This window comes from Megalops cyprinoides, chromosome 2 (assembly GCF_013368585.1).
Source record: "Megalops cyprinoides isolate fMegCyp1 chromosome 2, fMegCyp1.pri, whole genome shotgun sequence".
In the NCBI taxonomy this organism is placed as follows: domain Eukaryota; kingdom Metazoa; phylum Chordata; class Actinopteri; order Elopiformes; family Megalopidae; genus Megalops; species Megalops cyprinoides.
Genome location: NC_050584.1, coordinates 28,266,563 through 28,283,554, shown reverse-complemented (window position 1 = coordinate 28,283,554; position 16,992 = coordinate 28,266,563). Strand labels below are relative to the sequence as shown.

The 16,992-nt window shown below is 43.2% G+C and overlaps 2 protein-coding genes across 2 annotated transcripts in view; both read right to left on the bottom strand.

Annotated features, from left to right (window-relative positions):
• Nucleotides 1-1,795, bottom strand: part of cubn (cubilin (intrinsic factor-cobalamin receptor)) — a 95,805-nt gene extending 94,010 nt beyond the window's left edge. Inside the window, exon 1 of the mRNA XM_036521718.1 lies at nucleotides 1,671-1,795. Coding sequence (XP_036377611.1) covers nucleotides 1,671-1,795 — 125 coding nt within the window. The remainder of the gene's footprint in view (nucleotides 1-1,670) is intronic.
• Nucleotides 1,796-2,450: 655 nt separating this feature from the next.
• On the bottom strand, nucleotides 2,451-15,227 carry trdmt1 (tRNA aspartic acid methyltransferase 1). The gene is made up of 11 exons (XM_036520702.1): nucleotides 15,123-15,227; nucleotides 11,441-11,550; nucleotides 8,332-8,408; nucleotides 7,741-7,812; nucleotides 6,931-6,996; nucleotides 6,296-6,365; nucleotides 5,723-5,806; nucleotides 4,754-5,082; nucleotides 4,433-4,490; nucleotides 3,941-4,070; nucleotides 2,451-2,769 (listed from the first exon to the last, which is right to left on the bottom strand). The coding sequence occupies exons 1-11, from the start codon at nucleotides 15,184-15,186 to the stop codon at nucleotides 2,669-2,671; spliced, it is 1,161 nt and encodes a 386-aa protein (XP_036376595.1). The 5' UTR covers nucleotides 15,187-15,227; the 3' UTR covers nucleotides 2,451-2,668.
• Between the last annotated feature and the right edge of the window lie 1,765 nt (nucleotides 15,228-16,992).

Sequence of the window (16,992 nt, the reverse complement as noted above, 5' to 3'; positions counted from 1 at the left end):
GAGTCAAGGACACCGAGAATGAGAGAATCACCTGATGGAGCTGTGGCTTCGAGCTCCATCAAAGGCACACCCCCCCCCCCCCCCTTTACATTACATGCATTTAGCAGGCGCTCTTATCTTGTGCCTCTTTCTTACAATCTGACTAGGCAACATATGCTAAGTATACTACCATATATCAGTCACTAGATCATGCATCAGTCACTAGATCACTACCGTAACACATACTGCCTGTCCAGGGATCAACAATGCTATTGACTAGGGCTGGGAGATATAGCTGTCGCGATATATTGGATAGCTATTTTTAGCGCAATAACAGCTATCCCCAGTATGTGCCATTAGGTTTCTTCCCGTATTTTTTTCCCTTTAGTCATACCTAATGCAGGAGGACACCTCCAGTTTTCCGAGGCCATGTAAAATGCTTCCAGGGGAAAAAAAACGCTGCTCATAACTATTCATTATTACATTATTGGCATTTAGTAGACGTACCTATCCAGAACAACTTACATCAGTTACAGGTGTTTACAATGTTATTGACTTACACAACTGGATATTTAAGTATCTTGCCCAAGGGTACAGCAGCGGTGTCCATTGAGGAATTGAACCAGCAACCTTTCGGTTACAAGTCCTGCTCCTTAACCACTATGCTACACTGCTGCCCCTTTACAAATTTAACCACTCAATGTTGATATCACAGCAACAGCACTATGCTGCTTCCATGTGGTAGATAGAAACACATGGCTACAAAGATAAAGAGTGAAAACATATGCTATGTGTTTTTCAAAGCTAATAGGTAAGCTAACCAACATAGATACAAGTGATATTTTTATATTATATATATATTATATTTTTATATTACAACAGCTATCGATCTTTTCCCACTGACCAACTGAGTCATAAAACTGTCATTGTAATCAAAAGCACATTAAAGCAGCTTATGAAAAGCAGAACATGTCAAAGCAGCAGGTATCTTCAGTGTAATCGCTCAAAGTGTATTGAATAAAATGAATGATGGCAATGGTAATGTGCAATCCATTATTAACATTTTCTTTTTATAAATATTTCCCCCCACACGTTGGCAACAGCTGATTGCATATTGGCTGAGACACTAGAGAAACTTACATTGGACAATCAATTGTCATGCTAAAATCACTCAGAGTAAGCTGCATATTTCATAAAAATGAAAAAAAAGCATCATAAGCATTAGGGAATAACAGAATAATAGGACTAACACTAAATAAGACTCTAATAATAACACTCAATAAAATATTTCTTCATGAAGGTCCAGCAAAACAAACATTCGGGAAGCAATTTCCAATGTCAAACCTTTAAACTCAACCTCTGAAGGATTTTTTTTTTTCCATAGGACAATCTACACCACAACTATCCCTCTTTTGTGATTGTTGATACTGTTCTGTAACCCAGGACCTTCTTTAACATGACTGATATCAGTCCATCAGCACAGATCAACCCCAACACTTTTAAGCCATTACTGATATCCCTCTGTGTTCTGATTTTCACCTCAAACCCCAAAGTCACTTGTCATTCAAAATCACATATGCTTGTTGATATCCCACTGTAACACCAGAACTCACTGGTCACTGCTGATATCCCACTGTAACCCCAGAATTCAATGGTAACTGCTGATATCCCACTATAACCCCAGAACTCACTGGTCATTGCTGATATCCCTCTTGCTGCGGCTCAGACTCTTCTCTCCAGAGTCACACTGGAGCCCACTGAGGAGGAGGAGGAAGAGGATGAAGAGTAGCTGGGAGAGCTGCTGCTTCAGAGCCATGCTGAGAGTGCTGCTCCCAGACACTCTTTACACACAATAGCAGAGTTTAACCCAAAGCGCCCTCTAATTCTGAGTAGGGCAGTGGTGCACTTTGGCCCTTCCTCCCTCCCGGGACCCTGGGAGACTGTCTACGGGGCAATAAACCCCCCCCCCCAAACTGCAGAGGTGCAGGAAGGGAATCTCTGAGGTGAGGGCTTTCAGCTTACTTAGACGGCTGTTATTCCACTTTATTATTGAGTGATTGTCATAGCTCACCACATGATTTCAGAGATCAGTAACCAGCAATCAGCAAGTGTTTGCTAACTGCAGAGCCATAAGAGACTGAATAGTGAGCCAGGGAGGAATCGATACTCTAACCCTGAATGTATTTAAACGAATGAAGCTTTTGCTCATTAGTCATTTTCATGTATGTCACCATTTTTATCTTGGATAAACTCTTAATTATTACATGTCACCCTTAGTTTTCATATTTCCTGACTACAGAAAACTGTTCCAGGCTTATGTATAATACATAGTGAGACAACCATTTTCTGAACAAAAAATACATCAAGATGCATAAAACATGCAAAAAACAAAACAACAAGAAATAAACATTACAAAAATAATTTATTTATTCATATATATTGCAATGTACAAAAAGAGTAAATTCCTGGGTGGGCATAACACAAACTGCAGAGCGAAATGCATGATCAGTCTTTTCAAAACAGGAAGTGGAATTAACCTGGTAACTGAGCCACACAGTATTATGGGTAAACATGAGTCACTTTGTCTTCCTCTTCTCCTGTCATTTTTAGCAGTTAGCACCCTGAAAGAATCAATTCACTGCTGCAGGAAGCTCTGCCCACTGTCTGAAATAAGATGTCCCCCTTTCGGTTATGCCACCATCAGCTGTATGAGTCTGGCCACGACGTGAACGTTCAGGCTGTTTCCCAGGACCCGATACTGCTGTTTGATAGAGGTGTTCTCAGGAAAGCCTGACAGAAAAAAGAAATATCATTCCTCCACTTGACTGGCTTCCAAAAGCACTTGTTACACAATGAAATGAAATCTACATCTGGGGGCCAGGCTCTATGGGAGAGTGGGAGAGAGGATAGACAGATGAAAGGAGAGAGGAGAAAGGTGATTTTATTTTACATTTACATTTATTCATCTGCAAGATGCTCTTATTCAGAGCAACTTACGAAAACCCAGAATAATGCAGCGCACTGCATTGGTAAGGAGCAGAACTTGTAACCAGAAGGTTGCTGGTTTGATTCCCCATTGCGGAACTGCTGTACCCTTGGAGAAGGTACCAACCGAAAAATTGCTACAGTAAATATTCAGCTGTACAAATGGATAATTTGTAGAACTGTAACCTGTGTAAGCTGCTCTGGATAAGAAAAGTGAAAAATGACAAAAATGTAATGCAGTGCACTGTAACGCCTGCTGGCAGTTGAGAGGAACCGTGTGCTAACCAGAACAGAGCCGTGCACGGGAGAGGTTTTCTCAGGACACGCCTAGTTGGGGTGAGCTCATGGAACATGTGCAGGGGGGTAACTGCAATATGTGGACCCCACGCACAGTTATGAGTTATGAGCAGATTCCTGCCAGAGCCCTTTACCATGAGGCAGAAGGAGCATCTGGAAAAGGTTTAGTGGGATGAATAAAGACATTCTGAGGAAGAGCTGAAAACTGTCAGCAAACCCTGCAACTGTGTACCCAAGAAACCTGGCTGAGTGGTGAAAATATATATACTAATGATTACTCAATGTGGCAGGTAGCATCAGTTTCAGCTAAATCAATTTAAAGCATGGACTCTCTTGGCTTTGTCCGTAAAACTGGAGCCGTCAGTGTGCATGGGTACATGCGTGCGCATGTATGTGTATGTAAGTACGTGTGTGTGCATATGTGTGTGAGCGTGTGTGCACCTGTACATGTCAGTGTATGCATGTTTGTGTGTATATATGCACACATCTGTTCGTGTATGTGTTGTGTGTGTGTGTGTGTGTGTTTGTGTGTCTATATGTGTGTCTCTTCACCTGTGTTGTGCGTGCGTGTGTGACAATGTGTGCATTTGTGTGAGAGTGTGTGTATATGTGTGTGAGAGTGTGTGTGTGTGCGCGCGTGAGTATGCGTGTGTATGTGTATATGCATGCTGTTACTCACAGAACTGTGCAGGGAAGCCCATCAGGTTGGCAATCTCCTGGGGAGTGAAATATCGCAGCCGGAGCTTTGACAGCCGGCTCAGCTTCTCCTCCTCTGACAATGAGTCCAGGGACGCAAACGCCGTCTCCAACTGACGGAAAGGAGCACAGCAGGTACTGCTTTAAACATGTGACCTCATCTACGACCTCATCAAGCATCCACCACAATCTACAGAGCACTCCGCCTGATCAGTATGGCCTCTTTAATGGAGTTAAATAGGAGTCATGTTTACTGCCACTTTCATATGTGTTTCTGCATGCTGCAGTTCATTACCGTCTATGTATGACAGTATTATCTATATATATCTACACAACCATCTACAAATTGACAATATACAGATCTATACAAATCTATACACTGACATAAATGTAAAACCATTCCTCTCATTTTACTTCTAAGTATTAAACACATATCAACAAATAGGACTTTATCATAAGTGATAGTAGTGTGTACCTCTGTTTCCATACTGGACTGAAGAACAGAACCTGTCCCCTCTACATAGTGTCCGTACCTGGGGGGGAGAGAGAGAGAGAGAGATACAGAGAGAGAGAGAGACAGAGAGAGAGAGAGAGAGAGAGAGAGAGAGTCAGAGAGAGGGAAAGAGACTGATGATCTTTTGCAGTTGTTATTACAGCATGATACCAGCATCTGCTCTCTACTGCAATAGTGAGGTTTTTTTTATAATCAAAACAGTGCAGTGATTAGCGCTTTAAACCATGGGATTATTGGGTCAGTTCATCGATCAGCGATCAGTCTGGAGGGTGAGAGCCTTACCCCTTGGTGAAGCAGACAGATCTCCGGCAGGTGGGCCGGACGATGTCCATGAGCAGGGCGTAGCGGAGGAGGGTCTTCGGGGGCAGGAGGTACCGCTCCATGTCCATCCCAGTCCCGCCCTCCTCCTCCAGGAACTCCTGGATCCTCCTGATGGATTGGTCAGCGTCTTGCGACTGCTTCCTCTCCAGCTCGCGAGGAGTCTCCATCTTGTACAGGACACGCCCAGACTCCGCCTCCTCGCTGCTGGTAGGGGGACAGCCGTCTGGGATGGGAGCGTGGTCTGGAGTGTTACCGTTAGCAGCAGAATTTGGGAAGGACTCCAGGATCAGCTGCAGGAATGGAAGTAACTCAACTGTGAAAAACACCTCAACAACTCAATCCATAACCGATCACCCATATCCATAACCGATCATCTAAATCCACACCCACAGCCCATCTATATCCATATATATAACCCAACCATATCCATAACCATTCATCAATATCAATATCCATTACCCATCACATATATTTATAAACCATCATCCATATTCATAACGTATTTATATCCTTAACCCATCCACCCCCACCCATAACTCATTGTCTACATCCATAACACATCTAAACCATGATGCCTTTATTCCTCCAGCCTCCACCCTTTGAATAATTTGAGGTACAGAGCCATGATCAGGAATAAAACAGCACTGTCCCACCTACAAATATCCCAATAAAAACTACAAATGTCCCAATGACCCTAAAGAACTGTAAAACCTAGCAAGACCATATCTTTGTATGTCTGTTGCTGGCCAAAGCCACAGGATGGCCTTCAACCTGTACTGTGCTAGTCATCAATCCAGTGCTGTAACCACTACTCGACTTGTAATATGACTTCCTCCTTGCAGCTCACTTCAGTACAGAGCGGCGCTCCTGCAGCTGTGATCAGAGGGCTGAGCAGAGCATGAGGAACTGGAAGTGAAAAAGCCACCCCACCCCTGGTGCCGTCCGAAACGAGAAGGATCCCGGTGTTGCCCTGGCGATGAGAAAGTAGCGCAGCCTCGAGTTCGGAATCCCCAGCTGCAATTGGTGGGAAAGGGGCCATGTGACCGGAACGGTGTCCAATGAGAAACGAGATGAGGCAAATTAAAAGCAGTAATAGTGAGAGTGAGGTACATGTCACACCCACAAAAAAAGTTAAGTTGCATAATATCAGAACCCCTAGAGGACACAGACACACACACACACACACACACACACACACACACACCAGTTCAGTTGTACTGGGTGATTATGATGCAGAACAGTGCAGTCCACTGCTGCTCCTGGAGACCCATAGTCCACAGGATTTCAGATATTTTTTTCAACCAGCAGGTCATGCATATCTGTAACAACCAGTGATTCAAAATCCCATCCAATCAATGGCTCCAATTAAGCTATCAAAACTTTCAATGGGACGAAGAGCAGACCTGACCTAGAGCCACACCGGCATTACTCAAAATGTTTTCTCGTGTTCGTAATGATAGATGTTGATTTAACATTGGTGAAATGTTGCAACATTATGCTTACACATGTTGGAGACAGCAGGAACTCCTGATAGCTGTACCCACAGTCCTTCAGGGTCTGCACAAGAGAATCCCTAAACAGGAAGAAGAAAGGAGGTCAGAGTACTGCCCTTAAAACTCTGAAGGCGTTCCATTCCTTCTATGAGGAGACCACTATTCCTAGAACCGCTTCCTCTTTCGAGACTGTGATACATGGGGAGTAGCCATGGCTCTACCTCTGACTGACAGGAGCACTGAACAATAGGAATTCAGGATTATAAATAAATTGAGTACAATCTGTGAGCCAGGTCAGAGAGTTATTTGCAAATAATAGCAGCATAGTGTGACAGTCAGGGTAATACTGCCGAATCAGTTAAGGAACTAATCTAAAACTAATAAGTTTCATATAAGTTCTGATAAGCAGATTCAACTGCCCAGAGCGGGTCTGCTTTTGTGCCCCGTGAGTGAGAAAGTTGTTGTAAAATATCCAGCCATTTAAGAGTATATCACTTGAAAACCTGATGCTCTGTAACACATGGAGCAACTGACAGGCACGTAAAAAAAAGAACAGCAGGAGGAAGGACCAACTGCTTTCCCAGGGAGCTCCCATGATCCACCATGGCATGTAACCATGATGACCCCCCCGTCTCCCTGGGTTACCTGGCGGAAGAGGTCTCAAAGCCCTTCACATTCTCCAGCAGGATAAACCGTGGCAACTTATTCAGCCTGTGGGGGACAGAGAGAGGGCGGGGTCACAGACATGGTCCACACTCATTGGCTAACCTATACATGACAGACAGCTAAAATTTCAATTATACATGAACTGAGGTCAGATGTGAAGAGAGTGACTGACAAAGGCATCAATTCATCCCAGACTTCCCAAGAGGACAAGCACACAAAAAAACACAAAGCACAGAAAGCCACATTTTCCACTCTAGAATGCTATGGTTCTAGGTTTATTTCTCCATCATTGTTAAAGTGTCAGTGTCAGTTCAGAATTCAACACCTCCACCACCTACTTATGATTTGATAGCAACCCTGAAACCATTAGCAGTGCGTTCTACATCATTATTATTATTATTATTATTTTTATTGTTGTTATCCACTCCACACCCCACAAATTACATTATACTACAACAACAGTCAACAGTGCAGGCTGGGCAGAGATATAATGCGCCGGCCTTTTGAGTATAATAGTCTTAGTGCCACAGCTGTTCCAAGAAAATATGTGAACAGAGCAGGCCAAAGCACAGAGGGCTGAACCAGAACTGGACGCACACCAGCAGATAGTGTTTAGGCTACAGGGAAAGACCGGACTACAGGAGACCGCGGCAGGCAGAGACAACGGTAAGAACAATGGCAAATCTTCAAACGGAGAGACTGTGAGGAGAGGTCAGCCGAGAGGACCCAGACCGCACTCTCTGATCTTTCATCTTTCACAAAAAAGAAAGGCAGACGGATTTGTGTGACCTTGGCAGGACATCGAGGATGTAGAGAAAGCTCTTTGTTCTGGGATCAGAAACATCGCCTTGCAATCCAATTCTGCAGAAGGAGAGAGAGAGGGGGAAAGAAAAAGAACGGGGGAGAGAGTGGGAGAAAGGGAGAAAGAAAAGGAGAGAGAAATAACACCTCTTGTAACTATCTGCACTTCAGATGTAAAGTAAACAAGTTGGCATTCACTGGGCACAAATCTGTGAACTATTATGGGAGGAGTAATTAGAAAAGAAATATGGGTACGCTGCCCTGCTGGTGAAAATCCATCCTTTTGGGCAGAGTATCTCGATAAGATTAAAGCACAACCCTCAGTACCAAACTACTTCATCGGAAAATGTTGCGTTTTAACAGAAAGTTACAATGTTCCTTTATTCATGGTTCTCTCTGGCACACAGAGTGTTCTGGAAACTGATGAAAACCGAGAAAAGGAGTTTAATTTACCTGCTGAGGGGGAAGGTAATGAAAACTCCAAACACACACCCATGCACACACTCTCACACACACTCTCTCTCACACACACACACACACACGCGCGCGCGCGCGCTTACACACACATTTCACATTTACCTTGTGAAGGGCTGGCACGGTGGACTCATTAAAATCATGTCAAACCCCAGCTTGTTGAAATCATTAAGCGTCAGTCCCTGAAGCAAAACAACATGATGACAACACAAACTTGTCAAAACTTTTCCAAAAGAGGCAAAACTATCAAAAGAAGGCCCAGATATCCTGCACCATGACATTGTAGCTGTCAGCTATACTGGATGTGTTCTCATAAGCAGTCTCACACATAAAATCCGCATATACTGTTCTTCCTAGTGCCGTTAAAACAGGTAAAAATCACACTTTCATTGACTTCAGTGTAAATTGAGACCAGTTGTGTACTGTGTTACAGTTACTTTACGCTGTGCTTAGTTAGGTAGCTGTATTTTTATTGCCTTAGTTAATGATATTTAAGACTTTTGGGGCTGGATGGCCTTATTCAGCATTCTGTTACGAATTTGAGAAGCCTGTGTGCTTTTACTGAGAGACCCCTAAGCCACAACTCGCTTTCTCAAAGCAGCCGACCAATCGTCCCTGTGGACATCACTTTGCCTGTGCAATGCGATTCCGCAGTGTGTGACCCACCATGACCATCCAAACCACCCAACATGTCATCTGTCATTCGCTTTTAACAAGCATTCTCCACGGGCAAGAATTTAAACAAGGGTCACAACTGTTACAGCCTGCCAACTTTATTTTTTATTTGCACGTTGCTAGACAAACACCCTGCCAATCCACTGAGAGAAAATAAATGAAACAGAAAAGGTATTAGCATTATCTCTTTGTAGTATCTCCCAGCACTGCCTGAGGGAATGAGAGGTGGCTGTGTATTCACCAACTCTGCAGGGAGGTGGCCCACTGTGTCACACACTGCTGACGGTGCAAGCAACCTTTACCCAACACTAAAACTCCAGAGTTACTCTTTCACCGAAAACAACCAATTAAAACTAAAGTCATGAGGCATGGGGGGAGGGGGGGGGGGTTGACAGGAACTGATCATCAAATGAGGAAGGACGTGAGTAACAAGCACTTTTTGATAATTATTTATCATTTGATATTTATTTATAGTTATGGGTTACAAATGCAATTTAATGCCTTACTCTCCTCAATAAAACATTGTAAACCCCTTTTCCACTATAGAACTGGAACTAAGCTGGCTCATTTTACCATTTTTCCACCATAGAGCTGGAACCAGGCTGACTCATTATACCCTTTTCCCACTGTAGAGCCAGAACCAAGCTGGTTCATTATATCCATTTTCCATTGTAGAGCCGGGGCCACTCTGGCTCACTGTACAATTTCCCGCTGTAGCGGTGTAATGAGCCAGAGTGGTGCTAGCAGAACAGTAGAAAAAGGGGTAATTATAAATTCAATGTATACATTTATGCCTCTGTGGTGCATTTAGATGCACACTTTAAGTCAGTCTGGATAAGAGCTTCGGCTAAATGACAATAATGTAATGTAATGAAATGTGATGTATTGCGTCCCTCCAGCCATATTAATATTCACATTTTCAGCCAGTTCAATCAGTTACCAGTCTCAACTGTTTTAGAGTGTATTGTGCAAGCAAAGGCTAAAAGGCCAAAACACAGCAGCCTTGAGAGCAGCTACCCTTTCAAATTCTCTATTAGGAAATGAAGGGTTAATCATCTACTGATAAAGACTGTCAGAAACATACCTTCCTTCTTTTTTTCAGTCAGTGTTTTGCAGGGGGTCAGTTTAACAGGTCAAAGAGTTAATGTGACGTCCCTGAGATGGGTTTTGGCGGGGGGGGTGTCTTTGGTTCCACTATGTGTGTTACACAAATAGTCATTATTAACCTTCCAAGCATCCTGTTGCACCCCAGTTAAGTCTAACAGTAACTTTACTTTTATAAGCGATCAGTTTGGCAGGGGGATTAAGCTTTCCATTTGCCATTATTCTGCATTCAGCTTTTCCGACCATTTATTGGCCTGCCAGATGTGGGTTATGGGCAGATGTTGTCTGTAAAACCGTGATCCGTGGCCAATCTCGCTTCGAGTTCACATTAAATGGTTGATTTTCGGGGTTGCTGCAGCTTCCGAGCCAGGGAGCTGAGCACTGGGGTTCAAACGAGGGCAGCGACCCCCAGACATTCACCTTTCTTTTTTTACATAATCACATTCACCCTTTTTATTACACTGCTTCTGTCTTTTACTAAAAGACAAACTTAAAATGACTGGACAAGTGGAAGTAGAACCTACTGTCCTGAATGTACTGTCACTTAAGGAAGGTGTATAGGAGGTGTGGCCCTTCTCATCATTCACCTGTAAAACAACTGGCTGACTGTTCAAATTGATCTGACCAGCTTTCACCATGTTCCTGGAGGGGTTGAAAGGTCCATCTGACCAGCCTGCATGTTTTTATAAATCAGTGCTCTTTCACAGCACGACATTTGAGTTTTATGATCTCTTCAGTAGTGTTCAGACTGACCACACAACAGCCCAGAGCGGAGCACACCCCCCTCTACGCCCCTAGTGTTGTATAGGGGGCATGACTTCTGCATAACCTCCAGAAAGGATCAATCTGGAATGACACGTGATGAGCCGCACCTTTACAACACAGTAATGCAAGCTGCAATGTGCTGCAGTGGCCGTGCGAGGTCACGCACACGTTTCGAGACATTTTTAACCCTTACATCACATGACATCCAATGACAGAATCCCTGGATTGGTTTCCGGGAAACTAACAGTAAAGGTCATGCTTGTGTGATCCATCGATACGGTGGAATTTTACTGAAGCAATCAAGGTCAACGCTCTCGACCCATAAGAGCAGAGCAGCACTGAACTCAATTCTATATTCTTCAGAGGGTGGGTAACACGACTGACACTTTCCGATGAAAGTGTTAAATCAAAAAGACTGAAACTCCAGCCCAGGAACACGTCTTAGCTCGCATTAATGTCAAAAACTGGACACTCAGTCATTGAACTGCTCCATCAACAACAGAGAGACATAAATCCTACAGGTACTGGTTGCAGGGTAGGTGGCTGCCTTTCTTTAAACAGAATCATGCATCATACTTTACCATAATCCTAATCACTCCATGAGTGATCACAGAACTCCTCGTTTTGGGGAGTGGCTACCCCCCCCTCAGGGACACGTGCCACTGCTCACCTCAATGGTCTTCGGCCACAGGGGCGTGCCCGGGAAGTTGTGCCTGTAGATCTCGTTGGCTGTGGTGTTGACATCTACAGCGGCCACGACCTCAGCGGAGACCCCGCTCTCTGTGGGGAAGGTGTGGAGCAGAGGGTCAGGTTCAGAGACAAAATCACTGCTCCTCCCCACTCGGTGAGTCTGAGGTACCACAGAATCCCTGCTCTTTGCAAACAATTTAATGAATACAGGAGACCATCACCATTGATGACGGACATGCTCAAGAGAGCCCTGTGAATCAGCAAACACACGCATGTTGTACTGTGCCAATAACAGGCTTACGCACAGGGGATTTATTCCTGACACAAAAGAACTACATTTTCAGCAATACAAACAAGGTAATGATGCAGTTAGCGAGCAGCTAACATGTACGTGTATGTAACAATGCAATACACATTATTAAATATGGTATAAACAAATGTAGGAGAGCGTGCATTACCATGCAGCTCTGTGGGAACAGACACTGAAGCTGCGGAATACACGGAATATTCCAGCCGGCAAATCGCTAACCTGCCAATGTTGTGGGCCTCCTGCACAATAACATGTGAGGGTGAACTTTAAGGAATGACTACTGGTGAGCAAATGCACACATGAACATGAGATATACATGATACATGTATATAAGAATACATTACATTATTGGCATTTAGTAGACACTCTTTTCCAGAGAGACTTACATCAGTTACAGGTTTTTACAATGTTATCCATTTATACAGCTGGATATTTACTGAGGCAATTGTGGGTAAAGTACCTTGCCCAAGGGTACGGCAGCCTTTCGGTTTCTAGTTTTGCTCCTTAACCCCTGTGCTACACTGCCGCCCCAAATACCAAAGTTGATGAATACATTAAACGAGAGGGGCGGCATGGTGACACCAGCACGGAAGCGGCGTGGTGCGGGGGTAAGGAGCATAATCCAGAGGCTGCCAATCACCTGGGCCACTGCTGCCGTATCATAAGGCCCCTCAGATTGCCTACTAAGTAAAAGTAATGTAATGCAATGATAATGCCACACCCTTCTTATGACATCCTAAAGGAGCAGGCCTGTTCTTTGCACAGTGATTGTGCTGATACGGAGGAATGCAGCTGATTGTCTTCCCATTTAAAAGGAAAGACAGTCAGCTGAGCAACTGGCTTTTACACCTGCACATCAGTGAGGGCCAGTAAATCCCTCTGTAACCTGGTTAATGCTTAACAGACACTGCCACACACACACACACACACACACACACACACACACACACACATACAAACACACAAACACACACACACTCATGCAGACACACAGACATGTGCACACATACGTAAACACATGCACGCACACGCCCTGGCAGAGTTCACAGAATCCTGCATGTTGAGAGCGACACCTGTTGAAGATTATGGTTTAAAAAAATGTTTCCATATACCAAATAACTCTCTCTCTCTCATAAAAACGACTCCAGCACCTTGTAATCTCAAAGCGACAGTGAGTGCAGCTAGACTGATGTTGCACCAGAACGCTGTGATTCTTATCTTGTGGTTCTTACCACATGGACTGGCTGACAGAGTAAAGAGGAAGGAAGTGGAGCTGAAAAATATTACTCATGAGTCATGACCTCAAAGGACTCCTGACGAGTTATGCTGCTGATCACTCTAACAGGATGCAGCCGCACAGTCATCCTGATTTCCCATGGTGCAATGCTGGGAAAGGCGATCCAGGTCCTGGAGGGCCTGAGCCGATTCTTGTTTTGGTTCCATCTGAGCTTTTGATCGCAGAATTGGTTCGTTCGTCAAAATAAAATGCAGCAGGTGACCATGTGCATTGCTGATATGTAGAGTGTCTCCAGTACCTGTGCTAATTTATCATAAGAAAACATCCACTTCTGCATCCATGAGCTTGGAAGAGAAACAGCTTCTGAACGTCAGGACCAAGGCTGTCTACTTCTGGTGCTGGGCCACTCGCATTCAGAAAGCACAAAACAGCAGTCAAAATTTGAATCAAGGTCCCAATAGAAACGATTATTAAAGGAAGCTCAAGTGTGTAGCCTTATTCATTATAATTTAAAATATAATAACTCAGAAGACAAACAACTCAGCTACAGCAGTTGGTCAGGTATAGTAGCTGTATGGTAGCTGTCATGTGATTTTTTTTTAGCATACTTTATGCTAATCACTGTAGAGGTAGAAAGTGACAAGTGAACCCCCCCCCCCCCCCCCCCCCCAAAGAGTGCAATGAAGGCCTGCTTTGAGCTAGGATTCTGTGATAACAAAAGCCCTAGAGTTGCGTCACACTTTGAGAATGTGAACACAGAAACCAACCCTTGGTGGAGAAACATCAACAGCACCGTTGCCATGAGACAGAGAGAAAAAGTAGCACTGAGACAGCGGTATTGTGGGAAAAGAACCAGACCAGTGGTCAGAAGTAGGCTTAACGCCCGTGTCTCCTTGAACAAGGCACTCGACTAATAAAATACTATGCTGAAATAAAATGCATTTTTGCATGTTTGACATTGTTTACAGGATCACTATAAAAGTAAACAAAAAATCTTTAAAACTATTCATTCAAACTTGTCTGTGTATGCTTGCAAGTTGCAGTTAACTGCACGCGAAAAATTATTGTGTGCACCCAACGGAACCAAAATTGTGTGGATTCCAAAAATGCTGTGTACCAAATGGTATCTGAGTTAGAGTATATTCATCTCAACAGTACGGTACTGTGAGCAGTTATTCAAACCTCTTCAAAGACATTACTTCGTTGAGTAACAACGGAAATAAATCCTCACACCCCATTGAGCAAACGTCTCTAGTGACAGAGAGCACTGATCATAAGATCTTGGCATGAACCTCGAAAGGCAGAAATGAAAAGTTTTTTGTTTCCTTTTTTAACTCGGCGTCACGTTGGTGTCTCGTGGTTATATCAGCGAATGCACCATTCCAAATTTTAATAAGTATACGCCCCAGACCCTGCTAAATTAATATGCCCGATGCAGATAACCGCCTATGTCGTTGCCGTGTCCCAACAGCTCAGAATCAAATAATTCGGCAACAGCACGTCCACCAGCTAATTTATTGGAAAAAAAAATTAATTCCGTGGGACACTCTGATGAGCTTCTCAACCCAAGGAAATAATTCAGTGCCGTCTGATTGAACAAGACATTTGAGGAAATCATTTCCGAACATTCTGACAGCACAATCGTCCCGACAAGTTCCATCCTTGTAGTGGTGAAACAAAGACCCCCCCCCCCCCCCCCCCCCCCCAACCCTAGTATAAATTTCAGCACGTAGTATTAATTTCATCTGTAGCGGATTTCACTTGTACCAGATTGGCTAGCTAATCTACATAGAACACTGAGTAAAAGTGAGCTACGATTGCAGGCACCTCGCGAGATATTTTCTTTAAATTCACCGGGCAGACAAACCTCTTTCCGCTGGAGGCCAGCTATCTATCTGGTGTATGTTGGGTGGGAAACTAGATTACCAGCTAGTTTTGCTGGTCTTTAACAAATGAATCAATTATATACGCGGTGACAATATACAACTACATCGTCTGATGTAGCAACCTAGTGCCTTAGGTACTGTTTGTATCGGTCAAACCCCTCCAGCTACGCTACATCAGTACAAATGGCAAATGCATAAACAAGACGTACGCTAAGAATGAAGTAGTTACCTTTTAAAGCGTAATGCATCCCTCCAATGCCGCTGTAGAGCTCTAAAACTCGAAGTTTTTCCATGTTTGGCAGACGTAAACACGAACACGTGTACCCAGCGCTGCACATACTCCTCCGATTCCTTGAACAACACGAAAAGGTTCCGGGCAACTTTAGTTCCCCTACCAGATCTTAACGGCAAAAAACTTAAAAAAGACATTGATTTGTAAAGAAATGAAAAGTCAAATGTAAGTGTAAATATGTTGAAAAAAGATCAACGTGTATATTCTGTATATGTTTGATACAAAATGTTTGTCAATAATTATAGGCCTTCAGATAATATTTAGATTTAACCACTATCTGTGCCTTGACTTACATTTATTTATTTATTAAGCAGACTTGACATAAGCCAAGAAAATCGTAAAATACCAATTTGCTTGCTATGAACTAAATCTATCCAATAACTAATTAAATGTAGACTAACAATGTTCTTAGTGCAGCTGAATACACAACAAAACAAGTTTTGAGGTGATTTTAATCCTTTTTTTAGTCATTAGACCTAATTCATAAATTAGTTGATGATACCAATGTTTATACATCTTGACCGTGAATTTTTTAATTACCCAGAAATCTGTGTGTCATTTTGGTGTCGTTTGTTCTTTTTTAATCCCAGTTGTGTTGCAAACGTCGTCAGTGATGGGTGAACTCACTTTCTAAAACTAGCGGTTTCCACCATCTGTTTGAGCAGGCAGGTCAGGATTTTCGTGTGCCTCACTGCTGTTGGATCGATAATGCCACTTTGATCGATGATCAGAGGCATAAATGCCCCAAGTCTGGATTTGAGACATAACCACGCACGTGTTCTGTACGTTTATTTTTAATAGCCTACTAAGAGAAATCCAGACGTCATTGCTTTTAGTTCCTCTCCTGCATCAGATTAAATATAGGTACGTCCTAGTCATACTAGAAATGTCGTTTGTGAAAAGTGTTAGATACGGGCCTCTAGAGAAACTTCCTTTTTTATATCGGCGTGTTTAACTTTTATCAGGAAATTGTAGTAAGGTAGCCCACTTTTTCACTAAACGGAAGCGTTGCTAAGAGACCCGAGTTTGTTTCTCTCGGCACAGAGATGAAATTAGATTCAAACCTTGAACGTCACGCTCACTTCGCGCGCCTGCGGAGGAAACCCCGAAGAATCCAGAGTAAACTGTTTATGCCCATCTCCATGACGACACATCGTCAAAAATGTTAACTTTATGTGCATGAATCATGCAGTTCGTAAAATGCGTACGTCCTGTGTTTGACGAAATATTTAAGTAAAAATAAGAAATGTTCAAAATGTTTAAGAAATTAAACATTTTAACGTGCATGATTATCTCTAAGAGTTAATTATTTTCCATGGGTTCATAAAGTGTTGTTTTAGGCTATAGCCTAATTAGAGAGCATTGGCACAGAAATATAGCGAAATTTTTTTCGTAGCCTACTCTACACAAATACTTCTGAATGAGCTGTTTTACTCTTAGCTCTTAATCATTGCATAACTTTCAAATGAACTTGCGAATGCAATGATAAAGCATTTTAACGTAACATTACAATAATACAAATAAATATTACATTAAATTTTAATTTGTAAAATGATCCCCCCTTGAGCCGTGCTTATTACATTGTAGGTAAAAGCTGAACATAGTTCGCGTTACAATCTCTGTCATTTGTGATAGAACGTTGCTCTCAGACTCGTTGGCTAATTAAAAGAAATTCCACTTTGGTCGAATGGGAAAACACCCCGTGAACCTAGGGGCTGCTGCTGGGGCTGGATTAAGAGCTCCGGGCCGATGGATTCCGCGAAGAGAAGTTTCACAGGCTGCGCGCCGCGTCACTCAATTCCTCTTC